Source organism: Schistocerca gregaria, chromosome 7 (genome assembly GCF_023897955.1).
Source record: "Schistocerca gregaria isolate iqSchGreg1 chromosome 7, iqSchGreg1.2, whole genome shotgun sequence".
NCBI classification, from domain to species: domain Eukaryota; kingdom Metazoa; phylum Arthropoda; class Insecta; order Orthoptera; family Acrididae; genus Schistocerca; species Schistocerca gregaria.
Window position 1 is genome coordinate 514,115,647 of NC_064926.1, and position 19,614 is coordinate 514,135,260.

Here is a 19,614-nt window from a genome sequence, read left to right on the forward strand (position 1 = left end):
AAGAGAATCGAAGCATTTGAGATGTGGTGCTATAGACGAATGTTGAAAATTAGGTGGACTGATAAGGTAAGGAATGAGGAGGTTCTACGCAGAATCGGAGAGGAAAGGAATATGTAGAAAACACTGATATGGAGAAGGGACAGGATGATAGGACATCTGCTAAGGCATGCGAGAATTACTTCCATGGTACTAGAGGGAGCTGTAGAGGGCAAAACTGTAGAGGAAGACAGAGATTGGAATACGTCAAGCAAATAATTGAGGACGTAGATTGCAAGTGCTACTCTGAGATGAAGAGGTTAGCACAGGAAAGGAATTCGTGGCGGGCCGCATCAAACCAGTCAGTAGACTGACGAAAAAAAACCACCTTTTGTGATATAAATGAGTAGAAATTTAATATTTTCCCTCCTCTTCTTCAAATGATGTAGCACAGGCCATGTTAGATTAAGGGCTTGCTGCACAACTTCTCATCTTATTCTTGCGAATATTTACCTTTTCCAATCTTCTCAAATGGATGTCAACGAAATTCCTTTTTACACAAAAAGCATTTCATACTTTGCTTTACAACATCCCTAACTCCAAACCAGTAGATATTTGCAGGCATTGAATGTAAAAACTACAGGCATTTTGGACTATTCTGCATGACAAAATATTCTGTTGGTGGGTAATTTCCATATTCTGTTCAATTAAGTAATGAAAAATGGTTTAAAATATGCACTGTTAGCATATAAATTAATCACAAATTATCATGATAAATTTACAATGAATTTTAATAAAACCAAGTTATTCTTAATAACAACCAAAACTTAAATCAGTAAGATGTTACACTACTTTGGCTTTGATATGGTATCCAGATGAAATACTACGTCACTTTTGAGTAGCATTTGAGGACAATTCCTAGCATTGCCAGTAAAATGCTGTCACAATATTTTCACATTAAGTTTTTTTAGAAGATGACCAGTATGAAAATGGTTAATGTATAAAATAACTGTAAGAGAATGAATAAAACGAGAATAAACTACAGGATAATCTAAACATTAAGGTAAGCATGCTAATCAATAACAAGTTTTATACTAGGTACCTATATTCACTTGGTGTTGTACTTGTATGTACATGTTTCAGAACCACACATATAAATACTCAAGTCACATATCTTTGGAATGTCAAAAGGATACAAATCTCCATAGTTCCTTTGTGAAGGTTTATAGCCATATTTCTGTAAGTGGCTTTCTGTCTCCTCTACTTGCTGGATCAGTGAATTCTTTGTTGCAGACAACTGTTCATTGAATTTTTTCTGAACTTCTAGGCTATGTTTTGTTTCTTCAATTAGTTTTTTGAGGTTTTCCTTAAAAGAAAGGACTTGTAAATTAGTTATACAATCAGCTACTGGAAACGGGGAAAATTTTTAAGTACATCCAAAAATTAGAAATTAAGCAAATCCATTGCAATTTTCACTAACTATTCAGTACTTACCCTCACAGCTTTAAACAGAAGTACAGAGTTCGAAATAAAGACTGAGTTATATTATGGTACATCAACAAGGAATGACAACTTCCTTAATTGGACATTCTTGAACTTCCAGGTTGTAATGCACAAACACTAACACAGACAACAGAATGAAATTGACTAGCACTGAGAGGTATACTGTTCAAAGATTATGGTTACAATAGATTACCACATAGACACAAAAGAAAATCACTACATTAGAAGTAGTTTCAAGTTTTCTTGTACACCATTGTGAAATGTATGGCAGAGGATACTTAACATTGTGGGACATGTTAGAGTTCCTTATTGCTCCAGTTGTGTATGGCACACAGGAAAAATGACTGCTTAAATGCCCGTGTGTGCACTGTAATTGGTGTAAGCTTGCCTTTGAGGAACTGCTGTGTATGGGGCCGAAGAATATTTCTAGATTGTTCACTTATGGTAATACTGGTTCTTGAAACTTTGTAAGAACGGTTTTTAAGCATCTGCTAGTTCAGATTATTCATTATTTCTGGGATACTCTCCTATGAGTAAAACAAACCTGCCTTTCTTGATGCATGTTCAGTATCCCCTGGTAGTTCTATCTGTTACAGGCCCCACACACTCCAGCTATATTCTGTAGGACATGGAAGTGTTTTGTTAAGCAGTCTCTTTTGTGGACTCACTGAAGTTTCTTCATTACCTTACCCAGGAGCTGAGGCCTATCTCCTGCTTTACCTTTAGCAGTGAAGTAGTAGTAGTAGTAGTAGTAGTAGTAGTAGAGGGGTTTTGGGCGCACAACAGCAAGGTCTTCAGCGCCTGTTCAGGAACTTAGTGAGACGGGTGTCAACAAAAATCCCAGAACAAGAATATAAAATGGAACAGAAAACAGGAGTAACAAGCGTTGAAAAACATGTGCTCACACACACCAAAGCATGAGATGAAGCAGAGCGTCAGCAGTAAAACATGGACAACACAGGAAGAAAATGATAGAGGAAGTTAAAACAATGTAGCAGATGGAAGTGGCTGGCTGACTGCAAGGAAAAAAGGGGAGGAGTCAGCCACTCTGCAATACACTAAAACCTCCAGCCTAAAAGTTTAGGCCAGAGTCCAGACACATCACAAAACTTAAAAACCCTAGACACACACGTCTCATCATTAGCTAAAACAGAAGGCAGATCCCCATCAACTTGTGCTTCTGCCCGTGCATCGCGGTATAAAATGCAGTCTGTTAAAATGTGTCGGACAGAGATGTGCACATCACAAGCATCACAAAACGGAGGATCCTCCCACCGTAATAAAAAGCTATGTGTGAGAGGACAGTGCCCGATCCGAAGGCGTGTGAGGGCTACCTCCTCCCGCCTGAGCAACCGGCAGGAGGAACGCCACGGCCGAGTGGTTGACTTTATCAACCGCAGTTTATTGGCCGTCACTGCCAGACATTCGTTCTCCCACAACTCCATGCACTTCCTGTGGAGTGCAGCGATGACTGACTGCAAGGGAATAGGACACTGGACCACATCCTGCTCTCTGCAGGCCTCCTTGGCAGCCCGATCGGCCTGTTCATTGCCCCATATGCCGACATGACCAGGCACCCAGCAGAAGGATACGTCTGTACCCCGCCGTTGGAGAAAGTACAGTTGGTCATGTATCAGCTGGACCATCTCCTCAGTCGGGTACAGGTTCTGCAGTGATTGTAAGGCACTAAGAGAATCGAAGCAGAGAAGCGAATCCGGGTAACTTGATCAGGGAACACTACAGAACAGCCAAGGAAATTCTCCTGTTTGGAGCCATCAGTGTACACGACAGTGAAACTGTGATGCACATCTAAAATGTTAAAAAACAGAGATTGGAATGTAAAATCTGGTGTGCGATCTTTCTTAAAATTAGTCAGATCTAAAGTAAGTTTTGGTCTCCGGAGGAGCCAAGGTGGAGATCTGCTCTAACCGCGATGCAAAACACGAAGACCAGCCATAGACATCGCAGTGAGGCAAGCCTGTGCGCGAATCCCATAGGGCTCTGTCGCACGTTGCCGGTTATGAAATAACTGTGCCAGAGAAGGCTGAGCAACGGCATGGTATGAAGGGGTGTATGGTGTGAACAAAGTTTTATACGCCTGGCACACTGTAAGTAGCCGTCGCCGCATATGAAGAGGCGGTTCACCAGCCTCTGCACAGAGGCGTGGTATGGGGCTAGTTCGGAATGCCCCAGTGGCCAACCGAAGCCCTTCATGGTGCATAACGTCCAACATCTTTCAGTAAGAAGGCCTCGCAGACCCATACACCGTGCATCCATAATCGAGCCGAGATCACACAAACGCCCTGTAAAACTGGAGCAGACAAGTCCTGTCAGCTCCCCATGTACTGTGGCTAAGACACTTTAAAATACTTAAAGCCTTAAGTGACCGCCGTTTCAGGTCTTTAAGATGAGGTAACCACGTGAGCTTCGAGTCAAAAATTAGCCCCAGAATCCTCACCATGTCTTTAAAAGTAAGAATAGTGTCCCTCATCCACAACTCAGGAAAGGTTAAAATCGAACAAGAACGGTGAAAAACAACACATACAGACTTCTCGGTGGAAAACTTAAAACCACTCTTCCGCACCCAGTCATCCAAACGTCTAATCATAAGTTGCAACTGACGAGTTGTCGTTGCAAGGCTGGAAGAAGAGCAAAACAAAGAGAAATCATCCACAAACAAAGAACACTGGACAGGACTTTTCACTATGGACGTAATGCTATTAATAGCGGCGGCAAAGAGAGTCACACTTAAAACGCTACCCTGGGGGACACCGTTCTCCTGCTCAAAACAATCAGACAGGACCTCACCAATTCGGTACCTAAAATATCGTGGCGAGAGGAAAGACTGAATAAAAAGAGGAAGACAACCACGAAAACCCCATTCGTGAATTTGCTCCAGGATTAGATGCCTCCAAGTGGTATCGTAGGCCTTCTCAACGTCGAAAAACATAGCTAGAAGGTGATGACGGCATAGGAAGGCTTGTTGTATAGCCGCCTCCAGGAGGGCAAGGTTATCGAAGGTGGAACGAAACCTCCTGAAACCACACTGAAAGTGACTAAGGAGTTACCGGAATTCTAACATGCAGACAAGGCGGGTGTTGACCATCCGTTCCAAGGTCTTCCCTATGCAACTAGTGAGGGCAACACTACGGTAGCTACTCGCGGTCGTGCGGTCTTTCCCAGGTTTTAAAATAGGAATTAAAACTGCCTCACGCCACGCGTCAGGAAAGTGACCCAACGCCCAAATAGCATTAAAAAGTACGAGGAGGATTTCTTTATTGCGCAATGTGAGGTGCCATAGCATACTGTAATGGATCCTGTCATGACCAGGGGATGTGTCACGAGCTCCAGACAATGCAGAATCCAGCTCCCACATAGAAAAGTGGCAATTGTAAACTTCATGAGAGGTGGAATGGAAGTCCAGACTACATCTCTCAGTAACGGTCCTATGGCGCTGGAAACCTGGATCCTGACCGGTTTTTGCAGTAACTGTGGCAAAATACGCTGCCATAGTCTGGGCAATGTCTCGCGGATCCGTGTGGAGAATGCCGTTATTCATTACAGCAGCTATGGGGCACCTCCCTCCTCTGCCAGAAATTCTCCTGATGGTCTCCCACACAATCGAACTTTTGGTGGAATGATTAATGGTGTTCAGGAACTGTTGCCATACCTCCTCTTGCTCTCACGAATAATGCGGCGACACCTTGCCCTCGCCACCCGAAAAACTGCAAGATTCTCAGCAGTCGGCCGAGACTGGAACCGACGCAGAGCCGCACGCCTGGTCCTGATTGCAGAGCGGCATTCGGCATTCCACCAAGGCACAGGTGGACTCTTCCAGGGGTCCGTGGACTGTGGAATGGATGCTGCAGCGGCGTGGTGGACCGTTTCGGTAATATGATCCACCCACACCTCAAAAGTCGCACAGTGGTCGAATTGGGCCAACTGGCTATAAAGTGTCCAGTCAGCTCCACTGAGCACCCATCGTGGTGGTCTCCTTTCGGGGCCCACGCCATCTGGCAGATGAATCCAGATTGGGAAATGATCACTGCCATGCAAGTCAGCGACCACTTCCCAGTGAGCACTGGCGGCAAGAGCTGGAGAGCAAAGCGAGAGATCAATGGCAGAGAACGACCCAGTCGCTGTGCAGAAATGAGTACTCTGTCCTCCATTGAGCAAGTAGGCACAGGATGACAGGAGAAGCCTCTCAATTGCTCTACCCCTGGGGCAGGTAATTGCAGAGCCCCAAAGCACATTGTGGGCATTAAATTCACCACAAATAATGAATGATTGGGGGAGCTGTGTAAGGAGGTCGGTGAGGGCCACTTCATCAAGTGCGTCATGTGGGGGCAAGTAAAGTGAACAGACAGTCAATGGATGACGTACGTGCACGGACACAGCGACAGCCTGTAAAGTCGTCATAAGTGAGAGAGGCAAGGAGTGGTAGTCCGTCCTGACGAAAATACCTACACCTCCTCTCTCCACGCAGGTCGTCCTTTTTGTGGAGTGTATAGCCTCGCAGCTCAGGGGAGTATGAGGGATGGAAATAAGTCTCCTGGAGACAGAGACACAGTGGTCTACCCTGAGAAAGTAGACGAAGTTCCTCCACATGCGTCCTGAACCCTTGCAAGTTCCTCTGAAGTATGGGAGCCATCTATGTTGGGGGTAGCACCTTCATCCTGTCTCTCCGACGGGGCGGGAAGACCGCAGCAGGTGGAGGGGCAGGTGTGGGGCGAGATGATTGCCCCACACATACGTCGTATTCCATCAACTCTGGGGAAGAGTCAGATAAAGCCTCACGTAAAACAACATCTGCATGGTCAGATGGTTTCCCACGGGATTTGACCCGGTGTTGCTACTGTACAGGAGCTTTCTGTGGTTTGGTGGGCTTTGGGGGAGCTGATGTGGGAGTGGTAACTGGCGCACTGGGCTTGGGAACAGCCTCAGCTGTTGGAAAAGGGGCTGGCCCAAGTTCACCACTGTACCCTTGTCTGCCGTTCGAGTAGGGGCTATTGGCTCTGAAACACTGGCTGTGTTGCAAGTGCACTGACAGCTGCAGGTGTTAGTGCCAACACTCAGCACCTCGGTCTGCGTTGAGGCATCAACTTTTGGAGTAGGCTTCTGAACCAGGGATACGAAAGATGTAGCAAATGTGGGAGGTTGCATCGACTTATAGATCTTCTTGGCCTCACCATATGGGATACGCTTGGTTGTTTTGATTTCCTGGACTTTGCGCTCCTCTAAAACTATTCGGCAGTCCCTACTCCAAACGGGGTGGTTCCCAGAGCAATTAATACATTTAGCCGGGACGAGGAACCAACTCTTTCATGAGCAACCTTACCACAGTTTCCACAAGTCGCTTCGCTTTTACATCCTAAGGTGGTATGCCCAAAATGCTGGCATTTAAAACAGCGCATTGGGGTCGGGAAATAAGGCCTCACACTAAGGTGAAGGAAGCCAGCTGTAACATGTTCAGGAAGTTTTGTGCTACTGAAGGTCATAATAAAGGAGTCAGATTTGACAAGATTGCCATCAACCCTCTTCATGATGTGTTGGACATCCTTGGGAATGTCAACTAGATCCTGGCATGTCACAACACCTTTGCTGTAGTTCAAGGTCCTGTGCAGTTCAGTGTTTACGGAATACTCCCCAAGGCATTTAGCAGCTTGCAGGTTAGTTGCTGGCTGGGAAGTGGAAGTTTCCACTAGCAAGGTCCCATTATGTAAGCACTTCTCCGATTTTAAGGAGCCACAGATGACCTCCAATCCCTTTTGTATATAGAAGGGCGAAACTTTCTCAAAACAATGAGAAACACATTTGGATTACCAGAATGCATTCTGTTACGTAAGACTGGACTTGTCAAAGAAGTGCCGGAGTCAGGGGGACTGACTGCACGAGCCCTCTTAAGAAATTGGGTGTTAGAACCTTCCAGCGGCCCACCCTTACCGCTGGGAGTAAGAAAAGAGGATTTCGAAGGATCCATCTCGGTCCCACGAGCAGCTAGGGAACTAGAAGTCCACCTAGACAGAGCTCCGCGTGCCTAGGTAAGCCTTATACAACTGAGGTGCGGCAAGTTCCCCAGAGGGTGCCCGGTAACGACTGTTCCACCTCAACAGTCATGCATCTCATCAGCGCGCAGTACACCTTGAGATTAAGGGGTTGTTTATAGAGGTTTATTCCACACTCAGGATCCAGGCGGCCAAGCCAAGATCCACACTCCCTGAGACACACAACATTCCACCGCTGTGCCGCACGGTGGTTGTTGAATATGCCCAGAGCTTACGGTGACAGGGGACTGGCGGTGCTTACTAGTCCCCAGCTCAGGAACCCCGGGGTCGCCAATCCCGTACCCAGCAAATGAATGCTGAGCCCCTGGGGGCTTTAGCAGTGAAGGCCAGTTTCTTATCCCCTACCTGTCTTAAGTACATTCAAGACTGAGAGGTAGTTGTCAGATGCAGACACTTGAGCAAATTATGCCATGCCCCAAAGTATGGTGTGATAACAGCATGATCAGAATGAACAGTGCCCTGTGGTTGCTGGGTGAAAACTGTAGATACAATGCAACAAGCTGTGCTTCATTTCTGCCTGTCTTACTATTCAGCATAATAATATGAATGTACACAGTACATGAGATGCACATTCTCTGCTTTTGCCTCACTTGAGTTTGTTAGGCGAACAGGATTTAAATGAGGTAAGAGCTAACTTGAAAGAATGCATGGTGCACTGTTTACATTCATATTATTCTTACAGCAAAAAGCATACCAATTCAGGATTCACAGGAACCATGTCTTGTCGCTGGTAGGAAAACATCCAAGACATAGCGTTGGCCAGATTGACAAAAATTGTTAACACGGGCTTACCAATAAGCTTTTCATAGCACAATTTTCATGAGGACTTCAAATGTATGAAAAGCAAAAGTTACAAAATAAGAATAAAAATTACTTAGAAATTAAAAGTGGAACTATAAAATAAAATTTTATTAGATGTATACTAAAGATTTTATGAAATGTTTAAGATATCACTTAGATAATTCTGAATCACTTTCACTTGAGTGCTTGCTACTCAGTTCTTTGTAAAGAGCATAATACTCCATACCACCTAGTGCATTTGATACTCAACATTTTTAAGTGTCCTTTGCACAGTCTGATTTGGAACATACTTCATGCATCATCACTCCAACGGCACACTTACAACAAAACCTGCATGTTTTATACATCCTGCTGGTGTCACTTGTCTGTCATTTTTCGAAAGCCAGTCCATGCGCATGCATTTAAGTTTGTCCTTAAATGGTTTTCTCAAATGGACATCAAGTTGTTGCAGAATCGATGTCATTCCACCTGGAATTATGCCAAGTCCATTTTTCTTTCTAATAATTTTCGTTTTACTGCAGGTACTCGTCAGACCAACACACAGTCTTGGTGACTGATGCTTCACAGTAAGGCCTCGGCACAGTTCGAGTGCACCCATATGCCAATGAGCTCTGAACAACCTGTTCCTTTCACCTCCAAATCTCTCACTCTAGCCTTCGGCATTACTCTCAGATGGAAACAGAGGCTCTTTTCATGTCAGGTGGAAAAAGAGGCTCTTGCCATGGCCTATGCTCTCCAGACATTTTATGTTTTTTGTATGGCTTCAAGTTTCACCTTATTGCATACCATAACCCCTTGGTTTTCTTGTTTAACCATCACTCTTCCTTGCCTGACAAGGCAGAATGCCACCTATAATTCTGGGCAATATTCTTGTGTCAATTACTAGATCCAAAAGAGTTTCCCAATTACAAACTGTTACCATCAACCCCGTTCTCCGCCAGGTGGTTCTGGTGGTGGTGGTGGTGGTGGTGGTGGTTAGTGTTTAACGTCCCGTCGACAAGGTCATTAGAGACGGAGCGCAAGCTCAGGTTATGGAAGGATTGGGAAGGAAAGCGGCTGTGCCCTGTCAAAGGAACCATCCCGGCATTTGCCTGAAATGATTTAGGGAAATCACGGAAAACCTAAATCAGGATGGCTGGAGACGGGATTGAACCGTCGTCCTCCCGAATGCGAGTCCAGTGTGCTAACCACTGCGCCACCTCGCTCGGTCCAGGTGGTTCTGTTTGTTCAACAGGGCTGAACTACCAGTCTTTGGACCCCCTTGCAACTATTTTTCCTTACAGTACTGCCCCTCTGTTTTTGGCAGTGTTTTGCTGCTGTTCATGGGAAACATCTCTCCCAGAGCAGTCATTCTGCCACATTATGGTGAGAGGTTCTACCCCTTCTCTACCAGGGACAGTGTGGAGTTTTGTGCACTAATCTGTTAGCTAGGAGACATGTTTCTTGGTCAGGGACTGAAAGCAAAATTGTGTGTTTTGTTGAGGCTTGTGAGCAGTGTGCCTGACAAGACAACCCCAGGGCATCTCTGTCCCTCTGGCCCACATTGGGCCAGCTACAGTAGTGTATTCATGTACACTTTGCACATCCCTTCTTCAATTCCTATAGGCTCTTGGCCATGGATGCATTTTCCTGGTTTCTTTACATTCACTGGTGTGTTGACTGAGATCACAATCCATATGCTTTTGAGGCCTTGACTGGTTGCCTTGTACCTTAGTTTCCCATAATGGGCCCCAATTCATTTCTCACACCTTTCAACTGTTTTGTTTACTTCATGGTACTCATCATGTTATGGCTCCACCATTCCACCCCCAATCAAATCAGGAGGCACAATGACTAGTGCATACATTCAAAATGAAAATGGTTGTTGTCAGTTCTTCTCCAGACAATGCCCTTCTCTGTTGCCAAGGTCAGGTTCATCTGACCACTTCGTGCTGTGATCGCCAGCACAAGTTGATGCCAGCCACAGTTGACTGCCACCAGGGATGCTACCTTCGTGACATCCGCATGGCCAATGTGCTGGTGATGCACTGCTTTGACCAGTTGTGCCTCAGCTCGCCACCAGATGCTACTGATTTGCGTGCGGGGCACTCATCACCACAGCTAATCGTGGTCTTGGGTCCATTGTCATGGCCTGCTGGTCCAGTCGGGCTGCCTCCACCAGCCCCCTCGTCATCACCACCTCAGCCATAACCACTGGTGAGTCCAGCCCCATCTTCTCTGCACTGGGACCTGCCTCCTGATGACAGTGCAAATATGGTGATGGCACTCTCCAGCCTGGTGCTGTTGTTGGGTGCCGCACAGGCCTACCGTCCTTGGACATGCTCTCGACTCCGCATATTCCAGCCCTATGCACTGGGGCCCACCTGGCACATCATCCAACTTCTGCCGTCAGATTCTGCCGCTCTGCATTCGACGCATGTGTCTATCATCAGGTCAATGACATCTCCTCTGTCACCTAGGTGACCACTTTACACGAGGGGGAGGTGTGCTGTATCCTGCTACTACTGCATGTGATCACATGAGTCGCCAACTGTAGTGTCGCTGCACGTGTGTACTTAAATCAGTTGCCAATTGTATCGGTGCAAGCTGGTCACTAGAGGCTGCCTGTAGGAAGCGTGCACACGGCACGGTCTCTGCCACACCATCTACTGGGAACTCACATTTATATACATGCGGAACAGTGCTGACTCACTCTCACTACTCACTACTCTTTTAGTTGGTACCATTTGCATCAGCTGTTCTGTATATCACTCATGTTGCACCTCTGTATAATTCTTTTGTCTTGTTACATGTTAAGTCATAGGGGCTTATATCCATTATTGTTCAGAGGTTTATGAATAAAAGCCATATTCTTATTTCTTGGATCAGTTTTGTGAGCTACTTGGTTACTGCACATTACGTGAGGTCTTTATGACATCCTGGATCATGTTGTTCTTATGGAGGGTGACTGTAATGGGGATTTCATCACAGTTTTTCACCGCTGCAGCTACTGCCCTGCATGGAAACCATGGCTCAGTGTCCCTGCACCCCAAAGTAGACAAGCAGACACATACTCTTGGCTTACATGAGGCGTTTGTAGCTTGGACACCATAAATGCTTTCCCTTCATCATTACGGGGCCAAAACTGTACAGGTTCCTTACAGTTCCCCTACAGTGAAATGGTTACCATGCTAATTTTTGTGCTACTAGCACATTAGCTGATATAGTGTTGGAAAGCTTCAATAAGTAGCATTAGTCAGTATCCATGAAATAACACAGGTTGTCAGTTTGGGAGCCATCCTACGTATCAAGTCATAATGAAGTGTAACAGGAAAAGAAGGAAAATGGCAACAGCTCATGAACCATGCTCCCCACACACATACCTCCAAGAGTTGTAAGCTCCAAGGAAGAGGACAGCCAGTGCCAGATGCCAAAGTACATGAAAAAGATTTACCACATGTATTTGGGTTCCCATGTTCACGAATCACGGAGACTGCAGTGCTGCAGACAATAGAGGAAATAATTTATTGTTTTTTCAACCCTTTCCTTGACATATAATTGTTGCAAATCTCATCACAAGCATACCAGTTCATTTCACTTATATGAGCCATACCAAGGCAAGTGTTAATACTGACTGTCACATTCATATTGTTGGATGTTTCATCACCAGGCCAGGGCCATGGCCTCAGGCAAGAGGCTTTGCTACAGGCACCCAAAGGCGTAAGACTCTGTTGAGGCCACCAGTGGCCTTGTGGCAGCCAACATGGTAAGTATACCACCAGCACTGATAGAAAACTGTGGCGATATGCCAACATAGTCTTGGAAAATTGTCAGCTATAGCTGACTGTTTCTCTTCAATCTTCAGTACTTCTTAAGTGCATCCTTTGCCTATGGTCACTCAAGAATAACGACCACATTCACAATGTGAGGAATAAAACAACTTCTAAAATGACTCATTACCTGACACATTACTAGCACTGAAACCTGGGAAGTATGTATCTGTCATGCATTATTTTTATCCCAGCCTCCTAAAACAAATATCCATGATTTCTATCAGCTTACTGTTCATTATTTTTAACTGCATACACAGTTGTGAAAGAATGGCACAAGCAACACTATATTTGTAACTTTGTAACTGTTACAATGATACCTTGATATCGATAACCTCCTCAATGCGCTGGTCTACAAATTCCTCTGATGCTGTAGCCTTCAGGGGATCTCCAAAGAGGCTAGGGCTAAGCAGCTCTCTCTCTAAGTGTACTATTTTTTTGTCTATATTCCGTGCACACTCCTTCAGAACCTTGAACGAACCAGACTCCTTAGCACTCATACTGTAACAGAATATAAACCAAGGTAACTGTTTTAATACACAGATACACAAAGAAAAAATACAGTTTTATTGTAATGCCATGAAATAATAAAAGTTATAATTGTTAGCAATAACGATGATAGCAGCCTCACAGAGAAAGTAACCAAGCAGAAAAGCACACTAATTGTCTCAAATTATAAGACAGTTTTAACAGTAGTTCCAGAGGTTGCAAGTGTAAGCAGTAGAATCTTACATAAAAGTATGTGAATTATGGTTTACCAAACTGCAAAGCCTATCATAAATCAGTACTGGAAACAACACGAGAATCCTTCGTTGCTGTTTTAAGTGTGCTCTTGATAAGGATAGTCAATGCGGTCTCCAAACCTATGTCAGGTGTTTGTGCTTACCTTTGTGCGTGCACATACAGTCCTGCATGAAAACTATGCTCATTAATTGTGGATTTTATTGTTTATTTCTAGATGGGTACAATAACTATATTGCTGATCTTTTATGCTGAGGAGTTCTCATTCATTTAGATGTTGACTGTCTGCTGAAAGATAGTGTTATATCTCTATGGGAAAGAGAAATGTTTACCAGCATGTGCCTGAATTTAAGAGCAACAGGATGATGCAAGGAAGGATTTCAAGGCTGGTGTTTATCTCTTTGGTGAATTTTATTTTATGCACATTAGGCTGTGATTTAAAGCATACATCTGAGTAATGTTCCACCTCCTGAAGTTGGAGGCATATCGGAAGCAATAAAGACTTGGACAGCAGTTTCAAACTTAAATAAGTGCTGCAAACCAAAATGTTTATATTTATCCATGTAACTGTCAGTTTGTGAAAAGTATTACCTAAGATTGCGAATTCATGCCGAGCTGGGTTGTGGAAGTTGTAATGAGGAAGAGTTTAGCAGTAAGGAGTACAACTGGTCTAAATCCAATCTTCCGTGTCGGTTCAAGTTATTTTTGTGATTTAGAATTTTGATGGCCTCTGTAAATTCCCACATAGTAATGATTGGGTCTTGACAAACCCACAATATTAGAGAAATGAATTTGGTGGTTGCCTCAGTCCAGAGGGTTATCTGGAACTGCTGATGTAGCCTTATTTCCCAGATAACAATCACTAGGGCTCCTTGTGCCAACTCTTCCCAACTAAAAGCTCCAAAACATACATGGATTCACAATCTGAGGCAGCAGCCTGTTGACATCTCAATCCAACCACTGCACAGATATGTATAAACAGTTGAGCTTGCTGAGCTTGTTCTAGTTTTAAGCTGCCACCTGATTCTTTATAGCCTCTCTTGATGTTCACAGCAATGGAGATGAAATACTAGGCAAGTATGCCATAGATCACAACTAACACCCATAAAACAAAATTTACCAAAGCAACATGACTGTGGCCTACTGTGACTATTGTTTATCATCCAAAGATTTTGCTACTCATACTGCCTGGAATCCCATGACTCCCACAAATGCAATCAGTGGGTTCTTAAGGACCATATTCACCAAGGAGCACCAAACCAACAGTACCACATGACTAACATCCAAGAGGACACATACTGTTCATCAGACAGGATTATATAACCACATCACATTCATTGCATTGAGAAATAGACTTAATGGCGTGCTACCAGTTATTTTGTAAGTTGTTAACATTTTCTGCACAATTTTCTGATGCCTCAACAAGCCAGCAATTTTGCTGTCACATTTACTTATTGCCTGGATCCCCACTAAACTGAACTATTGTTGGTCTCATGCTGCTCTTTATAGCCAAGTATGATTCCCAGTATCAACTATGACGTGTGATGCCCTTGGTTTTCAGAGACAACATTTACATTCCGTAAAATAGATTATCTGTGTTTCCCAGCTCTCATGGGTGTGATGGCCAGCAAGATCTTTAACCGAGTTTCAGACCCCAAGCCTTATTTAACACAGTGACTGCGTGGCAGGCTGAAACCTCCATCCCTATATATTAGGTTTCCTGATGCCATTTCAATAGACTCCTTAATTATGTAGTCATTCTGTGACCCACCACAAGACTAGTCTTATAGCATTTCATTTGATGGTTATATTCTTGGTGATACAGTAGAACCTCGCTAATCTTACCATGGATGGTCCAACTACCCACTTAGTCTAACTATCCCATTTCCAGTGTTTGTTTACCTACAAAGGCCACTGCTACAGTCAGTACTGGACTTGGTGATGGCTCATTGCCTGCAATATGGATCTATAGACAGTTGACAGCTGCTACGTGCAATAGTTCCAACACTTTTAGTATGAATTAACTTTTTTCTAGCTCCATCAGTAAGTGTTACTGCCCACACATTTTTTTAAAAATAAATCAGTGGTAATATAATTCTTTCATATTAAAGTGTGTAAAACTAAATTATGGCACCAACTAAATGTAAACATGTGTTGCTATCTTAACAAGCAGACACTGAGCCCAGTGTAGTAAGTGACTAACAGTATAGCTGATGCTGACTGCACAACAGAAGCAGAATTAACTGACTACCAACCCTCTGACACTGTAGCTTGAACAACCAATGGGAATGAGGAAGACAACGAACCTGTGGCTTGGGTATCATTGCTACAAATGCATTTGATATGGCCCTTAAATACACCGAACAAAGTTCTAGGTCTACCACAATAGACATTTAGTGGATTAGGAAATGGTAGAATATAGCAACAAAATCAAAGCTGTCATCTCCTAAGTAAATGGACATTACAGACTTTTTTGTCCTGCTTAAGACCAGAGCAATTGTTTTTACCGTGTTTATTTGTTCACTGTCCTGTAACACATCTCACCAGGTAAAATGCAGCCCCACTTTGAGTGCTGCCCTCAAAGAATGAAATGGTTGCCATTCATTAGCAGCTGGTAATATCCATGATTACAGTCAAACAATTAACAGCTGCCACAAGTCATTGTGCTGGAAGATCTCTTGGGAGTTGTGTATCTGTGGTACCAGTACCAAAGGTATCTGAAGTAATATCCACTTCTGTGGATCCTGTGTCCTCTGCAAGAAGTAGGACTCATCCACTTGACTGTGAGTGGCATTTCAATGGTGGAGCTAGGCATCCTGTACAGGGTGGATGGTGAGGGAGGACTCAGGGTGTTGTATCGATCCCCCTAGCCAACAAGTCTGAGGTGCCGCCTTTCACTGAAAGTGAAACTGAGCATGAGCCACTGGAACTCATTTCACCAGCTTTTTCCAGTGCCAAAAGGAAGCAAATGCAAAAAGGTAGAGATATATTACCATCAGCAGTTCATATGTACGGTGAATTGTGGTAACCCTTAGAGAAATGGCAACAGTAGGCAGGAAAGAACACCACATGCACTCATTCTGGTATGCCTAAGGGCATCATTCAACATATTGAAGAGGGCTATTCTGGCAGCCATTGAGGAAACTGAGTGCAAACAATTGCAGAGTGTGGTACATGTTCAAACAAATGATAGCTGTGATCTGGTGTCCGAGGTCATACTTGGGCCAATCAAATGACTGGCAGAGAAGGTTGAGAAGACCAGCTTTGCACAAGGAATTTCAATAAAGCTTGGAATTTGCAGCATTGTCCCCAAAACTGATCATGGCACTTTGGTTCCGAGCTGAATGGAAGGACTGAACCAGCAACTTCAAAGATTCTGTGGCAAGCTAGGCTGCAACTCCCTGGACTTGTGCCACAGTGAACAGCAGGGGCCCTGTAAACAGGTCAGCAGGTCTAAGGCGTGCACTAGGCCTACACATCAGATGCTGCTACTCAGGTAGCTGACTGTGTGGGGTGTACACAAAGGTTTGTTTAGATTAAGTGACTCTCTATCCAATCCAGATAACAATAGCAGTACGAAACTCAGAAGTGTCAAAGTAAGGTTGAAAGGAAGGCATCCCACAGATGAGAGCATTAAAATCCTCATGGTTAACTGCCAACGCACTCACAAAAAAATGGCAGAGTTCAAATTGCTTATGAAAAGCAGTGGAGCTAACATAACACCACGTACAGAAATCTGGTTGAAACCTGAAATTGATAGCAGTGAGATTTTTGTGGAAAATTTAAATGTATATTAAAAAGAAAAGGCAAATGCAATTTGTTGCATCAGACAAGAAACTCAAATCCAGCAAGATAGAAATTAAAGCGGCATATGACACTGTTTGGGCAAGACTCAGTATCAGGTATGGGCATAAAATGATAATTTGAGCCTTCTATCATCCACCATACTCATCTCCTGATGTAGCTGAAAACTTTGGAGAGAACCTCAGTTCATTTGGATGTAAGTTCCTCGGCCATAATTTAATCATTGGTGGAGACCTTAATAATCCATAATCAATTGGGAAAATTACAGTTTTGTTAGTGATGAGCGTGATAAAACATCTTCATCTACATGATTATTCTGCAATTCACATTTAAGTACTTGGCAGAGGGTTCATCGAACCATAATCATACTATCTCTCTACCATTCCACTCCTGAACAGCGTGCGGGAAAAACAAACACCTAAACCTTTCTTTTCAAGTTCTGATTTCTCTTATTTTATTTTGATGATCATTCCTACCTATGTAGGTTGGGCTCAACAAAATATTTTCGCATTCGGAAGAGAAAGTTGGTGACTGAAATTTCGTAAATAGATCTCGCCACGACAAAAAACGTCTTATCTTTAATGACTTCCATCCCAACTCGGGTATCATATCTGCCACACTCTCTCTCCTACTACGTGATAATACAAAACGAGCTGCCCTTTTTTGGACCCTTTCGATGTCCTCTGTCAATCCCACGTGGTAAGGATCCCACACCGCACACCAATATTCTAACAGAGGACGAACGAGTGTAGTGTAAGTTGTCTCTTTATTGGACTTTTTGCATCTTCTAAGGGTCCTGCCAATGAAACGCAACCTTTGGCTCACCTTTCCCACGATATTATCTATGTGGTCTTTCCAACTGAAGTTGTTTGTAATTTTAACACCCAGGTACTTAGTTGAATTGACAGCCTTGAGAATTGTGCTATTTATCGAGTAATTGAATTCCAACAGATTTCTTTTGGAACTCAAGTGGATCACCTCACAATTTTCTTTATTTAGTGTCAACTGCCACCTGCCACACCATACAGCAATCTTTTCGAAATCACTTTGGAACTGATACTGGTATTCGGATGACCTTACTAGATGGTAAATTACAGCATCATCTGCGAACAACCTAAGAGAACTGCTCAGATTGTCACCCAGGTCATTTATATAGATCAGGAACAGCGGAGGTCCCAGGACGCTTCCCTGGGGAACACCTGATATCACTTCAGTTTTACTCGATGATTTGCTGTCTATTATTATGAACTGCGATCTTCCTGACAGGAAATCACGAATCCAGTCGCACAACTGAGACAATACCCCATAGGCCCGCAACTTGATTAGAAGTCGCTTGTGAGGAACGGTGTCAAAAGCTTTCCAGAAATCTAGAAATACGGAATCAACTTGAGATCCCCTCTAGATAGCGGCCATTACTTCAAGCGAATAAAGAGCTAGCTGCGTTGCACAAGAACGATGTTTTCTGAAGCCATGCTGATTATGTATCAATAGATCATTCCCTTCGAGGTGATTCATAATGTTTGAATACAGTATATGCTCCAAAACCCAACCGCAAACCGACGTTAATGATATAGGTCTGTAGTTCGATGGATTACTCCTACTACCCTTTTTAAACACTGGTGCGACCTGCGCAATTTACCAATCTGTAGGTACAGATCCATTGGTGAGCGAGCGGTTGTATATGATTGCTAAGTATGGAGCTACTGTATCAGCATAATCTGAAAGGAACCTAATCGGTATACAATCTGGACCTGAAGACTTGCCCGTATCAAGCGATTTGAGTTGGCCTGCAACCCCTAAGGTACCTACTTCTAAGAAACTCATGCTGGCAGCTGTTCATGTTTCAAATTCTGGAATATTCCACTCGTCTTCCCTGGTGAAGGAATCTCAGAAAACTGTGTTCAATAATTCCACTTTAGCAGCACAGTCGTCGGTAACAGTATAACAGTACCGTCGGCACTGCGCAGCGAAGGTATTGACTGCATCTTGCCACTTGTGTACTTTACATACGACCAGAATTTCTTCTGATTTGCTACCAAATTTCGAGACAATGTTTCGTTGTGGAACCTATTACAGGCATCTCGCATTGAAGTCCGTGCCAAATTTCGTGCGTTTGTAAATTTTAGCCAACCTTCAGGATTTCGCGTTCTTCTGAACTTTGCATGCTTTTTCCGTTGCCTCTGCAACAGCGTTTGGACCTGTTTTGTGTACCATGGGGGATCAGTTCTATCTCTTACCAGTTTATGAGGTATGAATCTCTCAATTGCTGTTGCTACTATATATTTGAATTTGAGCCACATTTCGTCTGCATTTGCATAGTCAGTTAGGAAGGAATGGAGACTGTCTCTTAGGAAGGCTTCTAGTGACACTTTATCCGCTTTTTTAAATAAAATTATTTTGCGCTTGTTTCTTGTGGATTCGGAAGAAACGGAATTGAGCCTAGCTACAACGACCTGGTGATCACTAATCCCTGTATCAGTCATGATGCTGTCTATTAGCTCTGGATTGTTTGTAGCTAATAGGTCAAGTGTATTTTCACAACCATTTACAATTCGCATGGGTTCATGGACTAACTGCTCGAAATAATTTTCGGAGAAAGCATTTAGGACAATCTTGGAAGATGTTTTCTGCCTACCACTGGTTTTGAACGAGTATTTTTGCCAACACATCCTGTGAAACATTACTGAAACCTGCCTAGAACAGATAATTCAGAACTCTACTCATGTTGGAAATATACTGAAATATTGGTAACAAATAGACCTGACCTCTTTGAGGATACCCACATAAAAACCAGTGTCAGTGACCATGACACTGTTGTGGCAACAATGAATACTTAAGTACAAAGGACTACTAAAAAAAGGAAAGATATGTGTGTTCAATAAAATAGATAAGAAATCAGTAGTGTCGTATCTCAG

The 19,614-nt window shown here is 43.6% G+C and overlaps 1 protein-coding gene across 1 annotated transcript in view; it reads right to left on the bottom strand.

Moving 5' to 3' along the window:
* Window positions 1–1,084: 1,084 nt before the first annotated feature.
* LOC126282454 (uncharacterized) overlaps window positions 1,085–19,614 on the bottom strand; it is a 35,634-nt gene continuing 17,104 nt past the window's right edge. Inside the window, exons 2-3 of the mRNA XM_049982111.1 lie at window positions 12,475–12,655; window positions 1,085–1,342 (exon numbers count right to left, since the gene is read on the bottom strand). Coding sequence (XP_049838068.1) covers window positions 1,085–1,342; window positions 12,475–12,655 — 439 coding nt within the window. The remainder of the gene's footprint in view (window positions 1,343–12,474; window positions 12,656–19,614) is intronic.